Raw genomic sequence first — 14,050 nt, 5'->3', positions numbered from 1 at the left:
ACTCCACACTCCACATACAAATATAGACACCAAATCCATGCTCTAACTCCCACCTCCCCCAGCCACACCCCACCACTTCAGTTACCACTCAGTTAATCCTCATCAGAGGATTAAATCACTGATCGGGTTAAGACCCTTACAACCCAATCACTTCTACTTGGAAACTTCTTACATTGTCTCACAACTTAGCTCTCAGGGGACACCACATTCAAACCCTAACAAATGGGCATAGGCTTCTTGGAGCCCTCTAGGAGTCCAGCGGTCACAGTACTGACCCCCATGCAGGCCATGGAGTGAAAGGAGCACTATACCCTGCAGTGGACTCATGCTTGATTTTGGCCTTTGTCTGTCACTACACTATTGTAATCGTTTTTCCTCCCAAACCTCGAAAGCCAAAGAAGTGAACCTCATTGTCCAGGACAGAGACAGCTGCAGACTTCTGTTCACATGACACTCATCAAGCTCATGCATAGTGCACGGGCAAGGTGGGCATGTGAGGTAGGTGCCTGGCCCTCCTATGCAGATGGCTTTTATGGAAGTGAGAACCCTGTACTCAGCGCTGGAGCAAATCCAGTTGTCCTGTGGGCTGCTTTAATGGAGGGATGTCTTGAGCCCCGAGTTTTAGCAAGCACAGTGTGAAAACGGTTTTCTAGAGGACAGACTAGAGCAATACTGATCCCTGCAGCCAAAAGCAGCCTGTCTGCTCCACGCACACTCCTGAGCATGCTCAGACTCATGTTCACCATGCACCACAGTCCTGATCAGTGGTCAGTAGACAATGCTGTTGAGCCTAAAGTGATCTCCTGGCTACTCAGTAAAGAGTTTTCATTTGAACTTATACTTTCACACCCTCTCACATGCAGAGGAAAACATAGACAAAACAACTTTTACTCTGATTTTTAATCATTTTATTTGTGACTGTGAGAAAATATATTATTGCCAAAATGTGTAAAGCTATTTACATAACTCAGCATGTTCTCTGAGATATTGTGTAACTTTTAAATATATTACTGCTTTATATTTTTATAGCTCAACCTATTGTCATTTTATGAAGGATAAATAGATATAAAAGTATAAATCACATTAGTATTATGTTACATTTTTCTATACTTGGTCTTAATAAGGTGATACCAGGGTATTAGTGTAACATGGAAAGCCCAGATATGAAGAGATTTATCCAATTATAAACTATAACCAGTAAAATAAGGATGATGCTGAAACACATCTTTATCGTTTCCCTGAGAACAACTGTCTTTGCATTATTCTCCTCACAGCTTCCTTTACCTGCTTGTTCCAGAGACTGTAGATGAGATAATTCAAGAAGGGAGGAACCATGGTGTAAAAGGCAGAAAGAATCATGTCCTGGAGTGTGTCAGAGGTTGCTGAGGGCCTCAGGAACACACCTGTGATGGAACCGAGGAAGATGGACACCACGAGGATGTGAGGGGTGCAGGTGGAGAAGGCCTTCCCTGGGGCTCTGGTGGGAAATTTCAGCACAGCAGAAAATATGTGAATATATGACATGATTATTATAGCAAAGCAGTTCCCACCAATGATTATAATAGAGACAAGAATAAGGACCATATTGCTGGTGGTGTCAGAGCAGGAGAGCCTCAGCAGAGAGGGGACGTCACAGAAGAACTGATGGGCCATGTTTGATTGGCAGAAGGACAGCCGGAATGTGTTCCCAGTGTGTACACCTGCATACAGCAGACAACTGAGCAGGGAAGCCAGGGTCATGCAGACACAAAACTGGGGGTTCATGATGAGCAGGTACTGGAGGGGCTGGCAGGTGGCCACATAGCAATCCCAGGCCATGATGGTGAGAAATAGCATCTCCACATATGCACAAAAAAGGACCAAGAAGATCTGTGTTGCACAGCCAGCCACTGAAATGGACCTTTGCCAAGTGAGAGAGTTGACACAGGCATTGGGGACAGTGATGGAAATGTAGCACATGTTCAAGATGGACAGATTCCTGAGACAGAAGTACAGTACATGGGTGTGTGCAAGTTCTGGTCAGCAGTGGTGACAGTGACGATAAGAAGGTTCTCTAACAAGGTACCCAGGTAGGTCACTGGGAATACTGTGAAATAGAGAAAACTCAAATTCCATCCATCAGAAGAGCCCAGGAGGAGAAATTCCATTATCATGGTGGCATTGGCCATTTACTAGAAATTTTGATTGTTCTGGGAAGATAAAGAGAGAAGAGAATAATAGGAAGCAAATCATGATTAATACAATTAATTTACATATCCATATCTATGGTATTTTCTTGTATTTTACAGTTGCTTTCTCTGCAGAGGAAGGTCACTCTTGGTTTTCTGACATGTTTAATCATTTCTGAGCAGAGTGAACCTCCCAGTGCAGGTCTGGATATCTGTAGCCCAGGGTCTGGGCCTGACCTGCAAGGCTTGTCCTCAGCTCCCCATCAGACATTCCTGACCTCCTGAGACTCCATGCAGAGCACTTCCAGGGTTGCCCACTTCCACTTCAGCATGCCACCTATGTGACAGTTTTTTTTTAATATTCTGTAATTTAGTTACATTCATTCTCTTTCATGAACCACAGCTGACAAGATTGATCTAGCACTCTCTCCAGTGCTAATAATGTTTTTTTAAAATGGTTTTTAATTGTAGTTAGACACAATACCTTCATTTATTTATTTATTTTTATATGGTGCTGAGAATCGAACCCAGGGCCTCACTCATGGTAGATCATGTAGTATTGCTCTACCACTGACCCACAAACTTAGGCCCAAATAATAATGTTTATACTCAGTGTTTTTACTCTATGAAATTTGATTCCTTTTTACATAAGAATTTTCTTTGGTCTCATTGACACCTTCCTTTATATTTGTTTCTTCTCAATTGTACCATGATCATTTAAAAAGATATTGACTCTAAATCCTACTATCTCATAGGTTCAACACTTCTGAAGGAGCTCAGACCGGCTCAGTCCCATGTCACCTACATGGTCTTTTCTCAGCCCTCCAAAAACCTGGGTTCTACTCAGCACCTTGCCAGGTTAACCACACTACCTTTAGAAAGATCACCTTCCTGGGAGCCTGCCTGAGCTCCTCTGGAAGAGTATATGGTCTCCTGTGTTGTAGATAGAAGGTCAGACTCAGGTAGGTTGCTGTTAATTTCATTGTGTGAAGTTTAAGAGGACCTATTCAGGCTACCTATCAATCTGCTTCTTGTCTCCCTGTCCATTCTTTCCTGACACAAACCTGACCACACTCCTGAGGAACCTCATTGTTCACACCTGAAAGAGCCCCCTTTTCTACTATGACAGAATGTTTTAATTTTTCCCATTAGTATATTTTTGACCTGAGAGGAGGCTCAAAATCAACTTTTCTTCTGAATCTTTCTTCATATCTCTAAATTTTCCACTTTTCTATTTTTATTAAAAATTGACATATCATAGCAAATTGTAATTAATCAGTTAGTAATTGTCACCCCCAAATACTGGTTCAAATCATTAAATTTTGGATCATGTAGTATTTGTCTTTATCCACATGTAGTTGCTATTAAATGACTCTCTGTATAATAGTCAATAAATAGATAGATTGCAACATTATTGACTTGCTAATAATCTAGACTGACTTTCTTTATTCTACTGCTTTACCTCTGAAGGGCTCCCAAACAGTATTTGGAACCTCTTCACCACTGTAACAAACATAGCACATGCTGATTTGAAATAATGAAATCAAATGCTTCCTTTTGTGCATTTGAAGATAAGATATCTTTAAAGCAGTAATTGCTCAATAGATATTTACTGATGACACAAATATGGCCACATCTATTCCAGATACTGGATTTAAGGGAAAGAAGAAAATTATTGGTGTTTTCTACTTAATTTGATTACTCTGGAAGAGAGGAATTTGATAATAAACTATGTAAAAATGCAAATAAATATAAAAAGTTCAGAAGGTGATTGGTGATGAGACAAATCAGTATGCACATGTGCCAGGATTCTCACACTTCATGCAGATTTCAGGAACTGCAGGCATTTGTTGTTGTTTTCTTTATCACCTCAAGACATTTGTCTCAAATCTAAGATGTAAAAGCGACACTCAGGAGTGAGTACTTGGCAGATCCAAATGCATCTTTGTCTTATTTTAGTTCTGCTCAGCAAATTGCAAGCTCATCCAGAGATTCAGCTATCTCAGGAGACAAATGGTTAATTCTGTGAAGAAAACAGCAAGGACAGAGAGTCCTTGAAATCGCATTATGGTATCTGCTGTGATTTCCAGGGTTGCAACAGGAACACAGGGATAATGGTGGATGTCTGCAAGGTGCAACCAAATAGAGTGTGTAATTATTCTTCAAGCTGATTCTTGTTGGCTTAAAATCTGTTTTTTTAAACATACTCTTACTGATACTATATTGAGAAAATGCACAAAATAGTCTGCACAGGTATTTCATATAAGACAAATAAATATATTCAAATTAAGTCAAAAATATAACATGCAAAATAGCTGATAGACAATAGATAAGTAGGTAGGAACTTATTTACGTAAATTATATCCATTCAACTAGATCAATAACTGTAGAAACAATGTTCTTTGAAGTATTATGAATTCATCAATCTTGGCTTGTTGTACTGATTACATTTATGTTCTCTCTTTCAACAATTTTTAGCATTTTTTTAACTAATGATATATAAGGTATGACTATGAGGATCTCTGTGTCCATTGGTAAAAATACAAAAATTGATATTATACAACATTTGGAGATGCATATGAACTTCAGGACATATAGATATCACCTCAACATTTATCAATGGTTTATCAATTGTACAAGTTAATAATGTTAAAATGGAAAAATATAATTTAGAAAATAATTAACACCTTTATCTTCCAAACCAAATAATCCTTTGCCATGTTGAAATGATCTATTTATTACTCATTTCCTTATTTTAAACACTGTCAAAAAAATATGAGAAGTGAAAACACCCAGTTTTCACCACTTTTAGAGGAAACACTTGGGGAAATCCCTCTTTATGTTCCTGGCATTAAGACCTGCTAACCTGTCCTCATATATATTTATGTGTTTCTCATTTCCACCTAGTATTTGTGTTATTTTTTACATTCATCTAATTGTTTGTACAAGGAAATGTTATATTAGGCATTTCTTAGCCTGTAAATGTGGATGCAGCCCTGAGACCCACTAAAATTATTGTGGTGCAGATATCTGAACTAAAGCCTGTTTGCTATTTAAAATATCTCTCTTCCTGAAGAAATGATATGTTTGAAGTCTACCGTAATTGAATAAGGCCCTATGTAGAAATTAAGGTGTGGTTCCTGTATTTGCATTTCCTCATGTTACACAAAAGGATGGATCAGCGCTTCCAGGGCTCAACCCACCTCCTCCAGCAATGCGCCCAAATGTCTACAGCCACCACCCAGGCAATTCATTCAAACTTGGAGGGTCTGATTATGTTGTAGCTCTCACAATCCAATCATTTTATCTTTTGAAATTTTACTGCCTCAACACAGGAATTTTGGGAAGAAACCTCACAACAGAACTGTAACATTTCAATACTGATACTCCAAAACTCATGTCCACTTCACAATGGAAAGTGAACTCATTCCATTCCAAGGCATCTATGGCCCTAATAATTTCAGCATTGCCCAAAACTCTAAGTCCAAAATCTCATCTGAAACTGAGGGGGAAAATTATTGGATATGAGCCCTTATAAAAATCAAAAGAAAGTTACCTACATCCATATCCATTGGCCGAGAGTAAACCATCCCATTCAAAAAGGAAATAATAGGGGAAAATAAACTCTGGATTGTCCCAGAGGGATACCAAAACCCTACTGAGCAAATAGGTCATACAAGTTCACCTGTAATTACTCGCTTAGCATCTAGGGCCATTGAATGCAAGCTGTTATTTCCAAAGGGCCTTGTAATTTCTGTACTTTTGTCTTTGCCAGTTATAGAGCAAACCAACCTCTTTTATTTTGGCTCTTATTCTTATAATATAATATAATATAATTTCTGCAGTGAGCACCTTTTCTTGGAAGAGAGTCCACACTACATCCATGTATTAATAATTGGAGAATAAATTCCAACACTTGGCTTCACCTACAGAGCCTCACATTTCACCCTGTCAGGGGTAGCCTGCAGTGCCTCAGAAATTGCTATAATTTGCTTGACCTCCTTTCTTCAAAATGACAGTAGAAGTCTCCATGACTCCTGGACTTGAGCACCCTGCCTAATTTTGGCCAATTTCTGCATATGTTTCATACCACACCAATTGATGGGGCTTTGCATTATTTGATACATAATGTGAGCTATAATGAAGTCCTTATATCAATATTTCTTTCTTTTTCTCTTTTGACTCAAGGTCTTTCAAATAAAATATAAGTTAAATATCCAAAATTATACCCCAAAGGACACCTCTCAATAGGACTGGTGGTTGCAATTCAATTTCTTTCCATCCTTATCTGTTAAATGTAAACTTAATTTATTTGGCCACCTCAGCTCTCGAAAAACTCATAAATTTAGATTCAGTAAGCCATAGTTGAAGAGGAAATGATGTAAAGGTTGAATTTGCAGAATTTATCTGGGATTCTCTGAAAGTCCTTTGCTCTAGCAGGAAACATTGGAGCAGTGAGAACCAAAAGCCATTGACATAGTGTGTGGATGGAGCCTCAACTCTGGTGGATCTTGTCAGAGTAAGTCAAGCCTTCGCACATCAGACAGCACTGGGGTGCTCATTGGCTTCTACTGCAAGTATTCCCTTGTTGGAAAATTTAAAAAATGCCTTTATTAACCAATCACATATATTTAGGCTTTCATATTTTCCTAGGTTATAAATACATTTTTATTTTTCTCCACATTTTCCTATCAGTGCATTGGTATACAAAATTGATTGTTTAGAATTTGGAAGTGAATACACTGACTGTTTTTGGTATAAATATTTTTTCCTCATTTTGTTATATAAGTACTCTTGGTAACATGATATTGAGCCTATGTCAGTCATAATTAATGATTAACAAAGCACATGACAATGAGAACACTAAAATGTTTGGAGACAAATAACTCATGTAAGAAAATGAGCTGCCACAAACTGGACAAAGGGGTGCACACCTGCAATCCCACACATGAGGAGGCTGATGAACAATGACCACAGGTTTGAATCTAGCCTCAGAAACTCCTGGAATCCCTAAGCAACTTAGCAAGACCCCATTTTCTGTGATACAATGTGGCACATTAGAAATAAATCACTGGGTGAGTCTTGAAGTAAGACATTAAGTTTATTAGATGATGGTTAGGAATGGCAGATAGAAAGTCAGCTCTGCATCCTTCAACTTTTTGCAGAAGGTTGGGTTCATTTTTATAGCCCCAAACTACAAGCTACCAGTAAGTCAAAACCATAGTAACATGGGGAGTGGGTCAGAGTTACCCAGTTCAGGGTACAGTATGCAGCCCAAGAAAAGTAGGAATTAAAATGAGACCAACTTACATATGTATTTCCTAATAATACACTGTGAAAGAATAATTGAAACATTTTTTTAGCCTTGTATGTTGCCACACAGGGTGTGCTTGGCAGGAGGTGCGTTACCATAGGCAGGGTTTTCTAATGAGAGAAGCATTTCTCATATGAAATGGTGTTTTAGGGTAAAATAAAGTTTGTCTGGTCAAAGTATATATAGATTGTCCCACAATAGAACCAGAAAAAAAAGTTTGGTTCAGTCCTGCTGAGCACAAACAACAGCAACAACAACCAAAAAGATGGCCAGAAATGCACCTAGAGGTTTATTTTACAAATTCCAAAAAAACTGAGAGAAATTTTCCAGTTTACACGGGTCAGACAGTGAGGCCAGACAATTCCTGGCCACTTTTTCTTAATGATAAGGCATGACTCATTATCATAGTTATTATAGAAGTTTGATGTGTGGGATGAAAACCCTTAGAAAGCTTACCTGCAACTCAGCCCCATGTTTGTGTCCCCCAAACTAGACCACTTGTAGACTTAATAAAAGATTGGCATCCATAACAGCTCAGGGATCCCAAGGTGATCTTCCCCAGTGGATGGATTTTTTTGTTGGTTCATGATGGATGTAACCTTTGCTCTCTCTTTTCTTCATGGACAAGGAGTATCTTCCTTTTTTAAATATTTTAAATAGAGAAACATATCATATGTGATTATCTTTACATTTATTATTATAAAGTCTTAAGGACTTGATTTTTATATATTTTTAAAGTAATTAAATTGACACAATTTTGTATCACAGTTTGACAGCAGCTTATGTGACTGTACATTATCTTCATGTTTTATTTGTAAAGATTTCCTCTGTGACAGTAACTGATGAAACATTAATATATATCATTAGAAATTATTTTAGACAATATATTGGATCATATTTATGTATTAAAATGGATTGATAAAATTAAACTTTTATGAATGATCCATGCTAATAATAAGGTAAAAACAAAATAATATGCTATAAAATAACTGAGATTCTAGTAAGGTAATAATAGGGTTGGCAGGGTAACTTGTAAAGCCCACATTAGAAGAGCATTTGATCTCATTTAACTCCATTCAGTGAAATGAGGATTATGCTGAAAAGCATCTTTATCATTTCCCTGAGAACAACTATCTTTGCATCACTCTTCTCACAGTTTCCTTTACATGTTTGTACCTGAGACTTTATGTAAGATGCTTTAAGAAGGGAGCAGGCCATGATGGTGAGAAACAGAAATGAAACACATGCACAGAAAATGACTAAAGAGATCTGTGTTGCACAGCCAGCCACTGAAATGGTCCTGTTGCCACTGAGAGAGTTGACACAGGCATTGGGGACAGTGATGGAAATAGTTCCCCTAACAATGTGCCCAGTTAGGTCAGTGGGAATACTGTGAAGTAAAGGTAACTCAGATTACGGATATATGGAGAGCCAAGTGGGATAAATTCAGTAACCATGGTGGACTTGGCCACTTAGTGGAAATTCTGGTTGTCTAGAAGATAAAGAGATAAGAGAGAGGAAGCAAAAATATGATTAATACAAGTACTTGGTTCTGGGTTTGTAGCTCTGTGGTAGAGCACTTGAATATCATGTGTGAGCCACTGGGATTGATTCTTAGCACTGCATATAAATAAAATATAAATAAATAAATTATAAATGTTCCTAGACAACTGAAACATATTTGAAAAAGAATACAATTCGTTTACACATTCATGTCCAACGTGTTTTCTTGTACTTTTTAGAAGCCTTCCCTGCAGAGGAAGGTTACTCTTGGTTTTCTGATATATTTAATCATTTCTGAGAAGAGTGAACCTCCCAGTGCAGGTATGGAGGTCTGCAGCCCAGGGTGTGGGCTTGACCTTCAGGGCTTTTCCTCAGCTCCCCATCAGGCCTCCCTGCCTCCTGAGACTCCACGCAGAGCACATCCAGGGTGGCCCACCTCCTCTACCCCATTACCATGTGTGTCACAATGCATCCTGTTTTTCTCCATTTTAGTCACCTTCATTTTATTTCATTAATATAATTGTACAAATTATTTTCTCATTTTTTATACACTTAATAATTCAAATCATAATTCAAAAACATTTTAAGTAAGAAATGATTTATAATGTTGGAGTATTTTTTCTCATGAACATGAAAAACAAATTTCCATGAGGAAAGTTCTCCACCAAACTTTCACATTCCAAGCTCACAGGTCTGGTGTTACAGTAAACTGAGGTGACTTGACTGTACCTGGCTTCACTGCAGTCCCCTACTCTCCCTGCTGCTCCCCAGGACATGAGTGGTGCTGTCTCATGGTCACACACCATCAGACAGGCACCTGTTCCTGTTCCCACTGGGGCTCCCTTTTCTTCTTCAATAGATCAGAATAAGGTCCTCATAGCCTCCAGGTGACATTCTCTTAAACTTTTACTTTTAACCTGTTGTGTTTTTATTTCATGTTCAGCACCATTAAGTTAAAGATTCCTTTGTCTAAAAATTAATTTGCCTTAGTCTTGTTGACATTTTCTATTATATTTCTTTCTTTCTATTTTCAATATTTTAATTTTGTTTATTCCTTTTTATGTGTTGCTGAGGATTGAACCCAGTGCCTCACAAGTGCAAGACAAGCACTCTGCCACTGAGCCACATCCCCAGCTCTATATTACTTTCTTCACAATATCATAATAATACAAAAAGTTCCTGACCAAATACACTGAAAGGAAGATTTGTCTCATAGTTCATCATTTCCATAACAGCTCAGACCACTTCAATCCCAGGTCATCTCCATCATAATCTCCTCAGGGCTCTGTCATCCTGGGTCCTCCTCAGCACCTTGACAGGTTAAACACATTCACCCTTAGTAAAATGACCTTCCTGCTAAGCCTGCCTGGGCTCCTCTGGAAATATGTGTGTCTCCCGGGGTAGATGGTGCGTGGCCAGACACAGATAGGATGCAGCTATTGCACAGTGTGGGTGAAGTTCAAGAGGTCCTACTCAGCCTCTGAAGTAGGACGAAATATATCATCTTGAAAGCACACACAGAAATATTGGTAAGAAACCATAAGCAGAACATTCAAGATATATGGGATAGCATAAAAAGACCAAATTTAATATTTATTGGGATAGAAGAAGGCATAGAGTTCCAAACCAAAGGAATAAACAATCTATTTAATGAAATAATGTCAGAAAACTTTCCAAACATGAAGAATGAATTGGAAATCCAAATTCAAGAAGCCTACAGGACATCAAATGTACAAAATCACAAAAGATCCACACCAAGGCACATTATAATAAAAATGCCAACATACAGAATAGGAGAGAATTTTAAAGCCATGAGAAAAAAAGAATCAGATTACAAATAGGGAAAACCAATTAGAATAATAGCAGAGTTTTAAACACAGACTCTAAAAGTTAGAAAATCCTGGAACAACATATATCAAGCTCTGAAAGAAAATGGATGCCAACCAAGAATCTTCTATCAAGCAAAATTAAGCTTTAGATTTGATGAAGAAATAAAAACTTTTCATGATTAAAAAAAAGTTACAAGAATTTATAGCTAGAAAACTGGCACTACAAAACATCCTTGGAAACATATTCCATGAAGAGGAAACAAAAAACAACAAAGAAATCAGCAGAGGGAGGTAGGACCCTAAAGGAAAAATTAATCAAAGAAGAAAATCAAGTCAAGTTAAATAACAAAAGTAAGTAAATATGGCTGGGAATACAAAACATGTCTCAGTAATAATCATGATTGTTAATGGCTTAAACTCACCAATCAAAAGACATAGGATAGTAGATTGGATTAAAAAAAATCAACAATATGCTGCCTCCAGGAGACTCATCTGATAGAAAAAGACATCCACAGACTGAAGATGAAAGGTTGGTAAAAATCAAACCACTCTCATGGACTGCGGAAGTAAGCCAGTGTTTCCATCCGTGTATCAAAGAAAGTGGACTTTAAGCCAAAGTTAATCAAAAGGGAAAATGATGGAAATTATATACTGCTCAAGGGAACCATACCAACAAGCCACAACAATCATAAATATATATTCACCACAATCATAAATATATTTTCCTCAAACAATGGATCATCTATGTTCATCAAATTTTTCTCAAGTTCAAGAGTCAAATTGACCAAAACACAATAATCTTGGATGACTTTAATACACGTCTCTCACACCTAGATATATCTTCCAAACAAAAATTGAATAAAAAACCTATAGATCTCAATAATACAATTAATAACTGTGACTTAACTGACATATATAGAATATTTCAACTGCCATCAAGTGGATACACCATCTTCTCAGCAGCACATGGATCCTTCTCTAAATTAGACCTTATAATAAGCCACAAAACAACTCTTAGCAAATACAAACAGTAGAGATACTACCCTGCATTTTATCAGATCATAATGGAATGAAATTGGAAATCAATGATAAATTAAAAAATAAAAATTACTCCCACAACCGCCGACTGAACAATATGCTACTGAATGAACAATGGGTTGCAGAAGATATCAGGAAGAAAATTGAAAAATTTCTAGAGATAAATAGAATATAGACACAACGTATTGTAATATCTGTGAAACTATGAAAGCAGTACTAAGATGTAAGTTCATTGCATGGATTTTATTCCTTAAAAGAAGAAAAAGTCAACAAATGAATGGCCTCACACTACATCTCAAAGCCCTAGAAAAAGAAGAACAAATCAACACCAAAAGCAGTAGAAGGCAAGAAATAATCAAAATTAGAGCTGAAATCAATGAAATCAAAACAAAAGAAACAACTGAAAAAAACTAACAAAATAAAAAGTTGGTTATTTTTTTATTGTTAGTTGTTCAAAACATTACATAGCTCTTGACATATCATATTTCATACATTTGATTCAAGTGGGTTATGAACTCCCATTTTTTCCCCCGTATACAGATTGCAGCATCACATCGGTTACACATTCACATTTTTACATACTGCCATACTAGCGTCTGTTGTATTCTGCTGCCTTTCCTATCCTCTACTATCCCCCCTCCCCTCCCCTTCCCTCCTGTCTTCTCTCTCTACCCCATCTCCTGTAATTCATTTCTTTCCCTTGTTTTTTTCCCCTTTCCCCTCACTTCCTCTTATATGTAATTTTGTATAACGATGAGGGTCTCCTTCCATTTCCATGCAATTTCCCTTCTCTCTCCCTTTCCCTCCCACCTCTCCTCCCTGTTTAATGTTAATCTTCTTCTCAAACTCTTCCTCCCTGCTCTGTTCTTAGTTGCTCTTCTTTTATCAAAGAAGACATTTGGCGTTTGTTTTTTAGGGATTGGCTAGCTTCACTTAGCATAATCTGCTCCAGTGCCATCCATTTCCCTGCAAATGCCATGCAAAAAGTTGGTTCTTTGAATAAATAAATAAAATTGACAAAGCATTAGCCATGCTAATGAGGAGAAGGAGAGAGAAAACTCAAATTACCAGCATATGTGATGAAAAAGGTAATATCACAACAGATTCTACAGAAATACTGAGGATAATTAGAAATTATTTTGAAAACATATACTTCAATAAAGTAGAGGATGGTGAAGGCATTGACAAATTTCTTAAATCATACAATTTGCCCAGAATGAACCAGGATGATATACACAATTTGAACACACCAATATCAAGGGATGAAATGGAAGACACCATCAAAATTCGACTACCAACCAAGAAAATCCCAGGACTGGATGGATACACAGCCAAATTCTACAAGACCTTTAAACAAGAAGTAATACCAATACTCTTCAATTTATTGTAAATAGAAAAAGAGACAGCACTCCCAAACTCATTCTATGAGGCCAATATCATCCTGATTCCAAAACCAGCCAAAGACATATCAAAGAAAGAAAACTTCAGACCAATGTCTCTAATGAACATAGATGAAAAAATTCTCAAAAAAATCTTGCAAATCAAATACAAAAACATATCAAAAAGATAATGCACCAAGATCAAGTGGGATTCATCCCAGGGATGTAAGGTTGGTTCAACATACAAAAATCAATAAATGTAATTCATCACATCAATAGACTTAAAGATAAAAATCATATGATCATCTCAATAGATCCAGAAAAAGCATTTGACAAAATATACCTCCTTCATGTTCAAAACACCTGGAAAACTAGGTATAACAGGAACATATCTCAACATCATGAAGGCTATCTATGCTAAGCCCCAGGCCAACATCATTCTAAATGGAGAAAATTGAAAGCATTCCCTCTAAAAACTGGATGAAGACAGGGATGCCCTCTTTCACCACTTCTATTTAACATAATTCTTGAAACACTGGCCAGAGCAATTAGGGAGATGAAAGAAATTAAAGAAATACTCATAGGAAAACAAAAACTCAAATTGGCACTATTTGCTGACAATATGATTCTATACCTAGAAGATCCAAAATGCTCCACCAGAAAACTTCTAGAACTAGTAAATGAATTCAGAAAAGTAGCAGGATATAAAATCAACACCCATAAATAAAAGGCATTTCTGTATATCAGTGACAAATCCTCTTAGAAGGAAATGAGGAAAACTAATCCATTCACAATAACCTAAAAAAAAAGTTACTTGGG

General features: G+C 37.2%; 1 protein-coding gene across 1 annotated transcript; it reads right to left on the bottom strand.

Moving 5' to 3' along the window:
• Window positions 1-1,227: 1,227 nt before the first annotated feature.
• Window positions 1,228-2,168, bottom strand: LOC107160685 (olfactory receptor 14C36-like). Its single transcript, XM_015507328.1, is given in 2 exon segments — window positions 1,228-1,995; window positions 1,998-2,168. Coding segments are annotated over 2 exon segments (939 nt in total).
• Between the last annotated feature and the right edge of the window lie 11,882 nt (window positions 2,169-14,050).

Source organism: Marmota marmota, unplaced genomic scaffold (assembly GCF_001458135.2).
Source record: "Marmota marmota marmota unplaced genomic scaffold, marMar, whole genome shotgun sequence".
Lineage (NCBI taxonomy): Eukaryota > Metazoa > Chordata > Mammalia > Rodentia > Sciuridae > Marmota > Marmota marmota.
Note: the sequence above shows the minus strand (reverse complement) of the source record. Positions and strands in the feature narration are given on the sequence as shown.